At 47.0% G+C, this 14,274-nt stretch overlaps 2 protein-coding genes across 3 annotated transcripts in view; one reads left to right on the forward strand and one right to left on the reverse strand.

Moving 5' to 3' along the window:
• Smim11 (small integral membrane protein 11) overlaps positions 1 to 14,274 on the forward strand; it is an 81,959-nt gene that overhangs the window by 30,183 nt on the left and 37,502 nt on the right. The gene's annotated exons all lie outside the window — the stretch shown is intronic.
• Positions 2,137 to 4,290, reverse strand: Smim34 (small integral membrane protein 34). Its single transcript, XM_052741215.1, has one exon. It carries the CDS (start codon positions 3,866 to 3,868, stop codon positions 3,275 to 3,277), a length of 594 nt encoding a protein of 197 aa, XP_052597175.1. The 5' UTR covers positions 3,869 to 4,290; the 3' UTR covers positions 2,137 to 3,274.

Here is a 14,274-nt window from a genome sequence, read left to right on the forward strand (position 1 = left end):
GCTCTGGCCTGATGTTGCTGGATCCTAATGGCTCCCTTGGAGGGAGGGGAGGGGGTGGAGAAGGCACAGCGTCAATGACACATACATGGAGAATCAGTTAAAGGCAAACAGCAGACTCATTTATTCAGTAACAGGGAAAGCCTTGTATACCCTCCTCCCAGCACCTAGGCTGTGTCCCAGTCTGGCGGCCTTGGGTGGCCATCCCTCATTGGATGCACAATCAGGAACTCTGACAGCGCCTGTTGCTAGGCCCTCAGGCAGACTCCAGGTTGCCTCATAAGGAAGTAGTTATGTGCATGCCTGGGCAACTGGTTTGAGCCAATTTCCTCAACCCTATGGGCCTGTCCTACTACAGCCTTAGACTGAACAACAAATTCCATCACAGCCCACTGCTGGGTCCAAGGTGTGTCTTTGTTGTGGTTTATGTGTTAAGTGTGTCCCCCCCCACACACACACAGACTCATATTTTGTAAATTTTGTCCCTAGATGATGGCACAGTTTTGGACATGGTATAAACTTTGGGGGGTTGAGCATGATTGGAGGAAGTGTGTCCAAGGAAGTGTGTCTCTGAAGATTTTGCCTAGTCTCCAATCCCTTCTCTCTCTCTCTGTCTCTCTCTCTTTGTCTCTCTGTCTCTCTCCTCTCTCTCTCTCCCCCTCTCTCTCTCCTCTCTCTCTCTTCTCTCTCTCTCTCTCTCTCTCTCTCTCTCTCTCTCTCTCTCTCTCTCTCTCTCTCTCCTCTCTCTCTCCTCTCTCTCTCCTCTCTCTCTCCTCTCTCCTCTCTCTGCATTGTACCTGCTGTGAGGGGAAGATGTACCCTCATAGGCTCCAGCAGTGAGGGGAGGGTTGGGTTGGGCTCACAGGCTCCCACCATGATGTTCTGTCCAAGTGTCTAGAAACAAGCAACCCTGGCTGAACTCTCTGCAACTGGGATCCAAATTAATCTTCTCTTCTTTAAGTTGTTCTTTCCAGGTGTTTTGGTCACATCTGTGCAGAACTAAGCAAGATGGCCTGTGTCTTCTAAGACCTTATAAACCTTGGGGTCCTTTCTTGTACCCCTGGGGACTCGGATTCTGAGAGGGGCCAGCCTTGGTCCTGACCCTCTGGGGGCAGATCAGTTTCACCCTTGACGGAAATCTCATCTGGGCCCAGTGAGAGGCAAAGTGTGGGATCGACCTGGGGCCTCTGCTTTATGTGTGGTTTTGCTAATTAAACTTTCCAGTGTACTCCGTGTGAAGTGCATTTGTAAGTAGAGGCTGTGGGACAAATTACCCACCTGGCTTGGAGAGAAGGCAGCTCCCTGCTGCCTGTGTACTGATGAGACTGGTCCGCGCCTGAACAAACTGGTGGCCACTTGTGTGGAAGGTGATGACACGTTTTACGAGCCAGGAGGGATACAGCTGTGGCTCAGACAGCTCCCTCCTGACAAGTGACAGTGACAGTGTTAATATTCTCCAAAGAGCTCCAGGCTGTGTGTGCACATGGTTTGGCAGGCTCGACAGACGACCATTGCTGACTGCGTTCACTGTGTTGAGTTTTCAGGGGTGTCAGGAGTGTCTACTTACAGTACGGATGTAGACATTTGTATCTTTTTTTGACCTGTCCTATGGTACATCAATCAGCTCTCTTAATCCTGTTGTAACTTGTATGTATCTCATATGTGCTTTCCTCGCAGAGTCCGTATCTTGTACAAGAGTCTCGGTAGTCCCACAATGTTGTTACCCTGCCAGGCTTGGGAGAGTCTGGTTGACCAGGTGTCCACATGCTATGAACTACACAGAGAAATGTGATCTGCCCTGGCTCCTTGCTCTGTAGGCATTTATTTAATGCCCAGGCCCTGTGATGCTCTTGGTTGCATCCTCCATCACACCCCTAACTGCTGGCCAGGATTGCCTGCCTCCCCACTACTCCTCTGAGAACGTGTGTATGTGTGTGTGTGTGTGTGTGTGTGTGTGTGTGTGTGTGTGTACAAATACACCACAGATACCTTTACACACACACATATGTATATATATATATATATATATATATATATATATATATATATATATATATAGAGAGAGAGAGAGAGAGAGAGAGAGAGAGACAGACAGACAGACAGAGACAGAGACAGAGACAGAGAGAGAGAGAGAGAGAGATCTGTGTAGAGATAGATTGAATTATACATGTGTGTAGGGGGTTGTGTGTGTGCGTTTACACACAGGAAATAGAGAGAAAACTATGAGGGAGGATGCAGAGGTCTAAAGGGAGCAGGAGCAGGTGACAATGTGTGACATGAAAGGGGCACCATTTGGAAACAGGAAGGGCCGCAGAGAAGAGCAGGGGCTGGGGAGCATCAATGAGAGCATAGTACAATGATGTACAGAAATGCGATAATTAAGTTCACCTGAGTGCTGACTAGAACTTAATTCAAGAAGTAAAATGGGACTTAGTGAATTCTGAGAAACCCCAAGTACTAAAACCATCAACACCATCATTGCCATCGCTGCTGCTGCCAACCAGCCTCACTCACTCTGCCCATTCAGTGTCCACCGCCATCACCACCGCCGTCTCAGCTACTACAACACACTTCTCTGTGTGCGTTTTGTATTTCGAAACATAATCCCATGCAGGATCTCCCTAGAGCCTACCTCTGTGGTACGGCTGGAAGCCCTGGCTTCATTCTCCTCATGTGACCTGTAAACTAAGTTTCAGAGAAGTTCAGTCATAGGTCCTCAGACATCAAAGACCAGAGTCTGGAGCTCCTGAGTCCAAAATTAATTCTTTGTTCAGTGCGCCCACTCTTCCAGAGAAAATGAAGACTGATTAGCTTCCGCTACGAACAACTTTGGTCCTAAAGTCAGTGGAGTAAGTCTTTAAAACAAAGTCACTATTGGTGACAATCCCAACTCCTACATGTTCCAGGTGATCAACTGCCACTCAGAAATGTATACAATCCCTAGAAGTTGATTGTTAATGCCAAGCATTTGACTCCACGTTCAGCCTTCATCCCACAACAAGAAGCCACCTCTTTACCCTCAGGAGTATCCTGAATCACTCCGGGGACCCTGAGTACCCTTCCGACCTATGGCTTCTATTGTTCCTTCTTCTTAGACCAGAAAAAAACTGAGACAAGCTGCTGGTGACTGTCCACACTCAGAAGTGTCCATGGCCAGAGATGCTCACCATGCCCTAATCCAGGGCCCAGTTCCTTTCTCAAGATCCCTGGCAGGCCCCAAACTTCTCTACCTGTAAAACAGCTGAGGCCTCCAATGGTGCTCTGCCGGCCTTGGCTTTCAGGGGACCCCCTGGGTTCCCCTGTGGAGCCTGTCTTCTTCCCGTCTTGGGTCCAGGCCATCCTGCTGAGGCTGGAGGGCTGCTGCATTGCTGATGACCAGTGAGCACGCAGCTACCTTGCTCTGAAACCCTTCCCTTTTGAGTTCAGAAGTTAAGTTGGAATAGCAAATGTCCTCCAAGGACCTCTCACTTTTCCTGAGGATGTTGCTGGCCAGCTGGAAGACAAAGATCACACCATAGATGCCGATGATGGTGAGGATGTACCAGGCGGCACTGGTGGCATCTGGCAGCCTCAGGGTCCTGGTACAATTGGTGCTGTCCCTCCCCTCCACAGGGTCATGCAGGAGGGAGCTGGACTGGGTCTGGTTGAAGGCTTCCTGGGGTTTCCACTTGATCACTGGGAAACAGAAAGGCCCGGATGAGACCAAATGTCCTGGGCTAAGAGTGCAGGCCCATATCCAAAACCATGGCGGGGTGAGTACCCGGGACAGCTTACGGAGGCTTTCTGTGTGCAATAGGTGAGAACCTACCAACATATATGCCACTCTCAAAAACCAACAGTTCAAAACACAAGGTTTTGAATATAACATCATCAAATTTGACCACGCTTAAAATTGTTTGAATGTGTTTGCCTGTCAGAAAACTGAAATACAGGAGACCAAAGAGACGGCTCAGTGGGCAAGGATGTGTATTAGACTCTCGCAGAGGATCTGAATTCAGTTCCCAGCACCATGGCAGATGGCTTACAACGGCCTGAACTTTAACTCCAGGGATCCCACGCCCTCCTCTGGCCTCCATGGGCACCTTCACACATGTGCATCAACACGTAATTAAAAAATAAAAGCTTTAAAAAAATACAAATGGCAGCCGGGCGGTGGTAGCACACGCCTTTAATCCCAGCACTCGGGAGGCAGAGGCAGGCGGATCTCTGTGAGTTCGAGGCCAGCCTGGTCTACAGCGTGAGATCCAGGAAAGGCGCAAAGCTACACAGAGAAACCCTGTCTCGAAAAACCAAAAAAAAAAAAAAAAAAATACAAATGGCAAACTGTAGAAACACTGCCATTTATACTGCTGATTTTCTCACCAGCCTTCAGTCCTAAAAGAAAAAAAAAATCTAAAATCTCAGTGGAAAGATATGCAGTCAGATCACAGGACAGAAAAACAGGACCTTCCTTCAGTGAAAGGAAAACGTCAGCACAAGGAAAGTGTGAGTTAAAAAGGGAAGACAGCCGGGCAGCAGTGTCTTTAACCCCAGCACTCGGGAGGCAGAGCCAGGTGGATCTCTGTGAGTTCGAGGCCAGCCTGGTCTATAGAGTGAGTTCCAGGGCAGCAAAGGCTACACAGAGAAACCCTGTCTCAAAAAAATCAAAAGTCAAAAAAAAAAAAAAAAAAAAAGATGATTGAAACACACAGAAGAACGTGCAGCACAGGGTGTTTTCAAATTTTATATTATACATCAATGACCTAAGCATTCATAGAGTCCTCTGTGGGAACCCTGGAGCCAATCCTCCAAGGATAGTGAAGAACTTCTGAATAACTAAAGTGAGTCATTACAGCCACCAAGTGAGGGTGACATACATGTGGAATTTCCATGCAGAGGAGCCATGAAAAGGTTTGTAGATCTAAACAGTAATCAGTGAAAAATAAGCTAAAACATAGTGTGAAAACCTTTGGGTGCATTGATTTGCCTTGAGTTAATGAGCATATACATGTAACCAGATTCCCTTCCCTGTAGCAAATACCTGAGGGAAATGAATTTATGAAAAGGAAAGGTCATTTGGTCTCAGAGTTCCAGAGGTTTCACCCATGGTCACTTGGTTCCATTGCGTCTATGTCTGTGACGGAGCAGCCAACTGTGCAGGGGTGTGTGCTGGAGGAAGGGGCTTTCTGTGGTGGCCAAGAAGAGGAAGGGGGCACTGGGTTCCCAGAGTCCCCTTCGAGGTCACAATGACCTAACGTCCTTCTGCTAGGTTCCACCCGCTCCCAGCAGCACTGATAGCCACTTCTCCAGTCACTGCAGTCTGATATCTCTGTGGGAGAATATACAAGAAATGAGTGGCACTGGTTGCCCCTAGAGAAGGGAGCTGGGGGAGGAGATGGACTTTCCACAGTGCACCCTTTTGTGCGTTTTGTGTTATACAATGTGTACTTATTTTCAAAGAGAATTTAATTTTAAAAAGGGAAGAGTACAAGTTGGCTTTTCTGGTCTCCTTGGCTCTGGGTAAAGATATCATGTGCTCTGATGAGAAGATTAGGATCTCAGCTGCTGTTTAACTCAAAACTCTTCTCTGCCGAGGGAGCCAGAGAAGTCACATTCCCCGAGTGAGTTTGTTGACGTCACCTCAGTGTGCGGGGTCCACCCCACGGCTCTCATACCACCCACTGGACATTCGGCTGCTGCTCTCTAAACTAAAACATCGAAGTTTTATTTGGTGTAAAATCAGAGTTCCTTGGTAGAGTGAGTGGGTAATCTTACTTATTTTACAGAAAGGACTGTTTAAATGTGAATCTCCAATCCACACTTGTCAAAGCCCAGGACCAATGAGATTAGAATCTCATAATTTTGGCTCTCGGAAGCATTTCTACATTGCTGGTAGAATAATTTGAGACCTTGAGCGAACACAAGAGGAAAAAAATCTCACAATTACTATTATTTTTTAAATAGCAAATCAACCCTATAGGAATACAGTAAATTTTAATTAGTGCAAGAGAATTTATTTAAACTTAAAATGAATATACAAACTCATAGAACTTTCTGGAAATTGCTAGAATACTGTTATATATTCAAGTACAGAATGAAACCTGCCCAGCTAAGAGCTATAGACATTCAGTTGCTTTAAAACCAGCCAAATCTCAGTTCGAAAGAAACGAACGACACCAATGATACAATCAGTGTTCTTCGTCTATTTCGGGTGAGAGTAAACTCGGTTGTATTTTAAAGAATAAATACACCCTGTGGCGGGGGTGTGCCCACTGGCACCTGTTATTTACTGCTGTGGAGTAAACAGGACAGCCGGAGTTGCCACTCCCACTACTCACCGTCCATGAGCTGCTCTTGGCCTTGATTCTCAGGAAGCAAATTCAAGAGGCTGCCACAGAGGGGAGGGGGTGACGATAGGGCTCTGTCCTGCAGATCACAGCCCCACTGTGCCCAGGCTGCACCCCAAACACTGCAGAGCAATCCCAAGCAAAACAGCCCACTGCAGGTGGGAGACTTCTCTTCTTTAACTGATCAGAGGGTCTGAGGGAGTCCTCCGTGCCCACGAGAGACAGCACTGCCCGGCTGTGGCTTGTTAGAAAGGTCCAAATCAAAGGACTTTCCTTTTTAAATGCAGGTCCTGGGAAGCCTGTAGCCCTCTGCAGGGCACATGGGAAGCCTGTGGTGCCAGGGTGTTCTCTCTGGGACTGGATGGCCAGCTCTGAACCCAGATGATTCCGGCATTGCCCTGTTCTGCACCTGCACAGGTGTGGCCAGTGCCCAAGTGTAGCAGAGGCCCATTGTCACAGGGGCAGGAAGATCCATGGCCAAGAGTCATGAAGACATGCAGCAGGAAGGGCAGCCCCAGGACAGCAGGCGGGGGGGCCCCTGGGAGAAGCTGGAGAGTGTACTGGCCAGGGTTCTCTATGAACAGCTGATAGAATACACGCAGTAAAAGGGTTTTCTCTAGACTGGCTCACAGGTTGTGGTCCCGGCAGTCCAGCAACGGCTGTCTCACACCGGAGAGGCCAAGATTCTGGTAATTGTTCAGCCCAGGCCTGACCTGCACCGAGCGCCTGGAGAATTGCTGGAGAGCCGCTGGTCTTCAGCTTGCTTTGGAACCCCAAAGACGTTGGTTCTAATATTGGCGATGAAGTCCAGCAATAGGATAGGTGGCCTCACCAACGAGAGTGAAGGCAAGCCGGCAGAAACCAGAGTGTCCTTCCTACGCCGTCCTACGCCTCCTTACCGGGCTACTGCCAGCAGGCGTGGCCCAGACTCAGGGTGAGTCTTCCTGCTTCAAGTAATATGATCAAGAAAAACCCTTGAGGGGCTGGAGAGATGGCTCAGTGGTTAAGAGCACTGGCTGCTCTTCCAGAGGACCCGGGTTCAATTCCCAGCACCCACATGGCAGCTCACAACTGTCTGTGAGTTCAGATCTCCAGGATCTGACACCTTCACACCAATGCATATAAAATAAAGTTAAAATAAATTTAAAAAAAAAAGAAAGAAAAACCCTTGAGGAGTGAGTGTCAGGCAGGTTGGACTTTAGTCACGTTGACAGCCAGCGTTAGCCATCACAAGTCCAAACCTTGTCAACTTGTCACATAATCACATCTCCTTATGTCAACAATAACCGGGTTGTCATCCCACCTCTACCATGATATAACTATGCCACACACAACTGCGAACACATGAAATGCCTTAGGGTGGGTGGCAAAGTCCCTTGAGGAATGCTCAGGATCCTATAACTTGCATATGATGATGTGGGTTTCCAACACTTATCCACTATCGTCACCTCAGTCCATGATCAAGACAGGGAGGGGAGGTCACCCAAGCACTGCTCAGTGTCCCCACTTCCACACCGGTTCCCCTTCTGTGTGGCAGTACAGCGCATGCCCAGAAGCAGCTTAAGGAAGAGTTTGGGCTTGTGGTTCCAGGCAGGGGCGTCCAGAGAGGCAGCGGGTGGCTGGAGCAGGAAGCGGGGAGGTCGCATCTTCAATCACAAACGAGCAGCAGAGACGGGTGTGTGACCTAGAGGCGAGGTGAGACTGTGAGCTCTCTAAACCATCCCCAAGTGCTTCCTCCAGCAAGACGAATTATCTCTTAGCAAACTCACAGTGTGGTTGGGCGAAGGATGGTGCTATGAGTCCTGTTTAGCCAGGAAGATCCCAGGGCAATGCTCTGACCGGCCGAGTCAGGGACCCACTGCGGTGTTTGCTGCAGAACAAACAGCACGTTTGTGTGGTCAGCGTTTGAGGCCACTCGGAACAAATGCTCAGGAGGTCATGGAAGCTCACCTGTCCCAGGTCACTCTGGCTGCTAAAGAGCATGAGTGAAGAGGATCGGAATGGGACAGATAAGCCAGTCAGTCATCTGGAGGGATAACCCATGCCAGAGACAGTGGTGTCCAAAAGAGGACGGTGGATTCAAGACAGTTCTGGAAGGGGATGCACAGGGTGCAGTTAACTGAGTTAACGTGTACTGGGCTGGATAGGTAGTTAACTGAGTTAACTGGTGTACTGGGCTGGATAGGTAGTTAACTGAGTTAACTGGTGTACTAGGCTGGATAGTGCACGGTCGCTTTCCTCATCTACCAAATACCCGGTAGAAACAGCTGCATGGGGAAAGGTTTATTTTGGTCTATCTCGGCAGGGAAGGCACAGGCTAACATGGCCTTTGGCAATGGAGCTTGTGGTGGGACTCATTCACATCTTGGCTGGTCAGGAAGTGACAGCTAAACTGGAAGTGGAGATGGGGAGAACCTTCAGAGGCCTGCCCCTGGTGACCCGTGTCCCAGAGGTGCCACCAGCTGGGGACCAAGTGTTCAGGCATGTGAACAGACAGTATCTTTTCAAAAGACGGGTCCAAGCTGAGCTTGGCTGGAATCAGAGTTTTGCTTAAGTGAGTACAGTAAGGTTCCTGGGACAGTCATCTTGGATTTGAGTGGGTCCCCAAATCCAATAGCAAGTGTCTTTTGAAGAGACAGAAAAGCTGAAGAGATGCAGGGAAGACAACACGCGATGACCCAGATTCAGATGTCTTTCCTGTTTCAAATAATACCTTCAGCTATCTGCACAGATGATTCTCAGTTATCTATGACTCCAGTTTCAGAGGATCCGACGCTCTTTTGGCCTCCACAAGCACCAGGCACATATGTGGTGCACAGACATACATGCAGGCAAAACACCTATACACATAAAATAATTTAAATCTAAAAAAACAAAACAAAACAGGAACTCCCCTAGGTTGCTAGTAAAACATTTGAAAGTATAGTTACTGGAAAAGAACTTAGCAATTTCTTATAAAGTTAAGTGAATATCTCACAAATAATTCCACTCCTAGGCATGTCCACACAAGCACTTGCAGAATGCCCACATCGATGTTAATTATAGTAATAATAGCCCAAGTCAGAGATCAAGTGTCTGTCCACTGACCAGTGGACAGCAATGCGCAGTATATCCTCACAGAGAAGTGCCGTTCAGAAATAATGCATGCACATGCACGGACCTCAGAAGCATCATGCCAAGTGCATGGAAAGAGCCACCAAGGACCACACACTGCTTGATAGATTAGATGAGACTTCTAGAAAAGGCAAACATTGAGACGGAAAGCAGAGCTGTGATTGCCAAGGTGGGAGAAAGAGCATGCACAGTGGCGACCTGAGCGGGCACCCTGGGCTGCATGCAAAGGGGCCTGAGGGGGCACCCTGGGCTACATGCACAGTGGCCTGAGGGGGCACCCTGGGCTACACTGACAGTTCAGGGCTCGGACTCTACTATAATGTCCATGTTATGGTATGCATGTTATAACCCAGTCAACTGGCCTTTGGGTTTAAATTAAGCACTAATTACAAGTGTTTAGGGAATGTGTAACAAAGCCAAACCTGATGAAAGCTCATTAAAAAAACATTGGAAAGCACAAGAACAGATTTTAGAACCTGGAAACCCCAGATAAATGAATAATTTATCTGGCTTCTTTGGGGTGAAAAAAAAAATCAAGTGAGCAGAGGATTAACTTCCCTAGTAAGAAACAAAGAAGGAGCAAATACGAAAGTAACTGAAGGGACGTTCAGGCACAGGAAAGTCACGTGACCCCACACTTCCCTGTTCTGTGTGGCTTTCAAAATCTGGACCAAATGAATGGTTTTCCTAAAAATATAAATTATCAAAGATATCCCCCAAAGAAAATTTAAAAATCAGAAAATGTTGGTTCTCAGAAAGAAGATCGGGGGGCTGTAAAATCACCACCCAGACAATCATGTGGCATCACGTGGGGCCCACTATCCCAGAAGTCAGTCCTGCTGGTGTTTACTGGGAGCTTTAGTAAGGCCTTTGTTTTGTTTTTTTGACCACTAGAAATCCATGAAGAAAGGAAATAAATCTCTTAATTTATTTCGATGAAGCTGTCTATCATCGATAACCTGAGACACTCACCATGGTACAGAGAAATGGCAGGCAGCTTCGCATAAGGATTTAGAAGGAAACACTGTAAGTGCAGTAGGAGCTGGTATGTGTGATAGTGGATTGTGACGGCCGTGGACAGAGCTGGGGTGTGCTCTGCAGGAGGATGCTTCCCAGTGTGCCTGAGTTCACTCCTCGACACTCACAAACGAGGGAGGAAGCCAGGCATGGGCACTCATGCCTACACTTCAGCTCTCCAGAAACTGAGGCAGGAGGATTCTGAGTTCAAAGCCAGCCTAAGCTAAATGGTGCGATCCTCTCCCAAACAATGACAACAAAAGAATCACAGAAAGGTTGTTTGATATTCAGAAACTTCTGTGATTACCACAGAATTCTCAACAGAATGTGTTCATCTCCATAGATGAGGGATGCACATTGGAATTACTATTCCAGCCTGGTTTTTAAAAGCTCGATAGATGAGAAGGTGCATGCTCCCCCAGTGTGCTGGTTAAATGCATCTCAAGTCAGAAAGCAGAGTTGGCAAAAGCCTGGAGGGCATGAGGACCCAGGAAATGTGCGTATGCTCTGAGGGGATTGAAGGCTGGCTCCTTCTCGAATGTGCTTCATTGTCCACACATCACAACAGCTCATGGACGTCATCTGTTATCATTTAGGTTATTAAGGACAGCGGGGATATAATTAAGATCTATTGCATGCACGCTTTCAGGCTCATCACTCATCTTCTGGGAATTTGGGGTATCGGGTGTGGGCGTGTTTACAGGACATGGGTGCAGATGTGGCTATGGCCCCATTGTAACAGCCAAAGACAAGAAACCCCTTAAATGTCCACTGGGAGAGAACCAGGCTGGGGGCGGGTGTCCATACAACCAGCTCCTCTGCTGGTTAAGGTAACAAGCGAGATGCTGGGCTGAAGAGCTTAGGAGGAAGAAGGGTAAGCATGGTGCTGACTGGTGTGGACCAGACCACTGCTTGCATACAATCACCAGATATTCCTGTATGTGCAAAAGTGTCTCTGAGAGGAGAGAGATCCTTCTGTTGCCTCCAGACTACATCCTTTCAAGAGACTTCAAGATCTGTTTTTCCATGTGTGTATTGCCCAATGAAAAGGGAGACTGTTGTTTAAGATAAAGAGTTTGTAACAAGCATGTTAGCCCGTGTAGGGATTCAGCCTGTTTTTTTGTATGTGGCAAACTCTTGCTTTTAAGCATCTGAAATCCGACCCCCAGCCTTCTGTCTGTGCTCCTGATCTGCATTTTCTTGTAGGAATGTTCTATGTAAGCTACAGTCTGTCCCCAGAAAGAGAATTAAGAGACAGCAGAATAAACCATGCATGCAGATTGCCTTGACTTCAACCCCTTCCCCACAAAGCCTTTTGGAATTCAGTCCTGCAGTCTCAATTCCAGGCCCCCTCGCCCCTAGGATGCCTGTCTAAAATCTCCTGAAACCGGCAATTAGGGCCAGAATTTTTGCACCACAGGGCTAGGTGGTACCCATGGATGCTCTGCCCCCTTGTGGCAAGAATATGTTATAACAACCAGGCCATTGCCACATAGGTGTGTGGATTCTGGGTCCAACCCACAAAATTTCAAAAGGCAGCCATGCAGGTGTCACGGTGTGTTTCCTATCAAAATAATGATTATATGTGTGGGTTTTGCACATAGACATGTAGTAATTATTTTTTGCAAATAATTTTTTTGCAATAAAAATAGTTTAAAAACTACAAACAAAACAAAACAAACAAAAGCCAAACCAACCCAAGCAGGGGTGTATACACAGCACACATACATAAACACCATGCAAACTCTGATATTTATTTATGCTTAGGTGATAAAGCTTTTGCAAAGGATTGTGGGGTATGTTCATCCCGGTCCTTCCTCAGTCACACAATGTTCTCATCATGGCTTCCTTGTTGTATGCCCCAGACTATACAACACAAAGCCACCAAGAGGCCGATCCTACATGGCAACATAGTAAAACATAAAATCAGGATAGCTCTAGAATATGGCTTTAGCACATGCATTTTTATGTGCATTTTTTATAAAGAGCAAGATCATAAATATTTTTGGATTTGTGACCCATAGCATCTTTTGTTTTGTTTTGTGTGGGGTGTGGGATATGTATGTGTGTGTGTGTGTGTGTGTGTGTACGTGTGGATGTGTACCCATGTGTGCCCATGGGAAGGCCAGAGTCTGTGGCAGGTATCTTCTTGGATCGATGCCGACCTTATTTTTCCCAGGTTCCTCACTGGTTGCCCTGGCACTCAGTTTCAGATAGGCAGTCTGGCTGGCAAGTCCCCAGGATCCACCTGTCCCTGCCTGCAGCATGGCTACAGGTATTTGGAGGCACCTGGTTTTTACATGAGTGTCAGGATCTAAACTTGGGTCCTGTGTTTCAATAAAACTTTATTTACAAAAGCACATGGCAGGTACATACCTGCCAGAAAGGCCCAAATGCAGAAGGCTGACAGCAGCAAATCCTGGGACAGCACAGGCAACAGGAACTCTCACAGGGCACTTGTGGGAATACAGGATGGTACAGTCACATTGCATGACAGCGGTGCATTCTTATAAAGCCAAACACTCATCTGTGACCCAACAACTGCAGTCCTTAATGTAGCTAGAGTTTTCCTGCCTGGCCCACAGTCAGGACAAATCTCTCTCACCTGCCAGTCCCACAGCCGCTCAGACCCGACCAAGTAAACACAGAGACTTATATTGCTTACAAACTGTATGGCCGTGGCAGGCTTCTTGCTAACTGTTCTTGCAGCTTAAATTAATCCATTTCCACTAATCTATACCTTGCCACATGGCTCGTGGCTTACCGGCATCTTCACATGCTGTTTGTCATCTTGGCGGCTGGCAGTGTCTCCCTGACTCAGCCTTCCACTTCCCAGCTTTATTCTCCTCCTTGTCCCGCCTACACTTCCTGCCTAGCCAATGGCCAATCAGTGTTTTATTTATTGACTAATCAGCAACACATTTGCCATACAGAACATCCCACAGCACTCCCCTCCCCTTTTTTTTTTCAAAAAGAAAGGTTTTAACCTTAACAAAGTAAAAATACATATAATTTGGGAATTTGGGCGTAGCTTCTCTTACTACTTCCTGCTGGAGGGGGGCGCTGTATCTTATGGGAACACAAAGAAAATTTTAGGATCATGGAGTAGTCCATGAGGCTGTATCATTTGAGCCAGTTGCCTTGAAACCATTCTGGATGTTGGATCATCTGGGCCATGGTGTCATCGGAGACCTTTCAGGGGGTCTTGGCTGGTCAAACCTGATGTGTCTTAATCTGGAATAAATCCATAGCCTTTGGCTTTCTATGAGAACAAAAGCAGAAACTCTTTTCCAAAGCAACATAGCCTTATATCCAAATTTTGAAGTCAAGGTACCTTTAAAATATACATTTTGGCATAACTCAACAGCTTTTACAATCAAATGTTTTTCTGCAGTTAAAAATCCCAAAGACAGCCGGGCGGTGGTGGCGCACGCCTTTAATCCCAGCACTCGGGAGGCAGAGCCAGGCGGATCTCTGTGAGTTCGAGGCCAGCCTGGTCTCCAAAGCGAGTTCCAGGAAAGGCGCAAAGCTACACAGAGAAACCCTGTCTCGAAAAACCAAAAAAAAAAAAATCCCAAAGACAATACAATCCAGATTCTCAGTGTAATATTCATCTTCACATGGCTTATTTTTTATATTAATTTTACTGTCTCTTTAAAGACTTTATTTTTTAAAACTATGTATTTGCTTATATAACTGTATATATCACTTTTTTTGTCTCTTTCAAGCCTACATATATTTTACACACATTGTAAACTATTGCATCTGAATCTGTCTTATTGTGAATCTATTGCTTTAAACTGCAGCAGCTGTGGCTGCT

This window comes from Peromyscus californicus, unplaced genomic scaffold, assembly GCF_007827085.1.
Source record: "Peromyscus californicus insignis strain IS unplaced genomic scaffold, ASM782708v3 Scaffold_16__1_contigs__length_79575227, whole genome shotgun sequence".
Classification (NCBI taxonomy): Eukaryota; Metazoa; Chordata; class Mammalia; order Rodentia; family Cricetidae; genus Peromyscus; species Peromyscus californicus.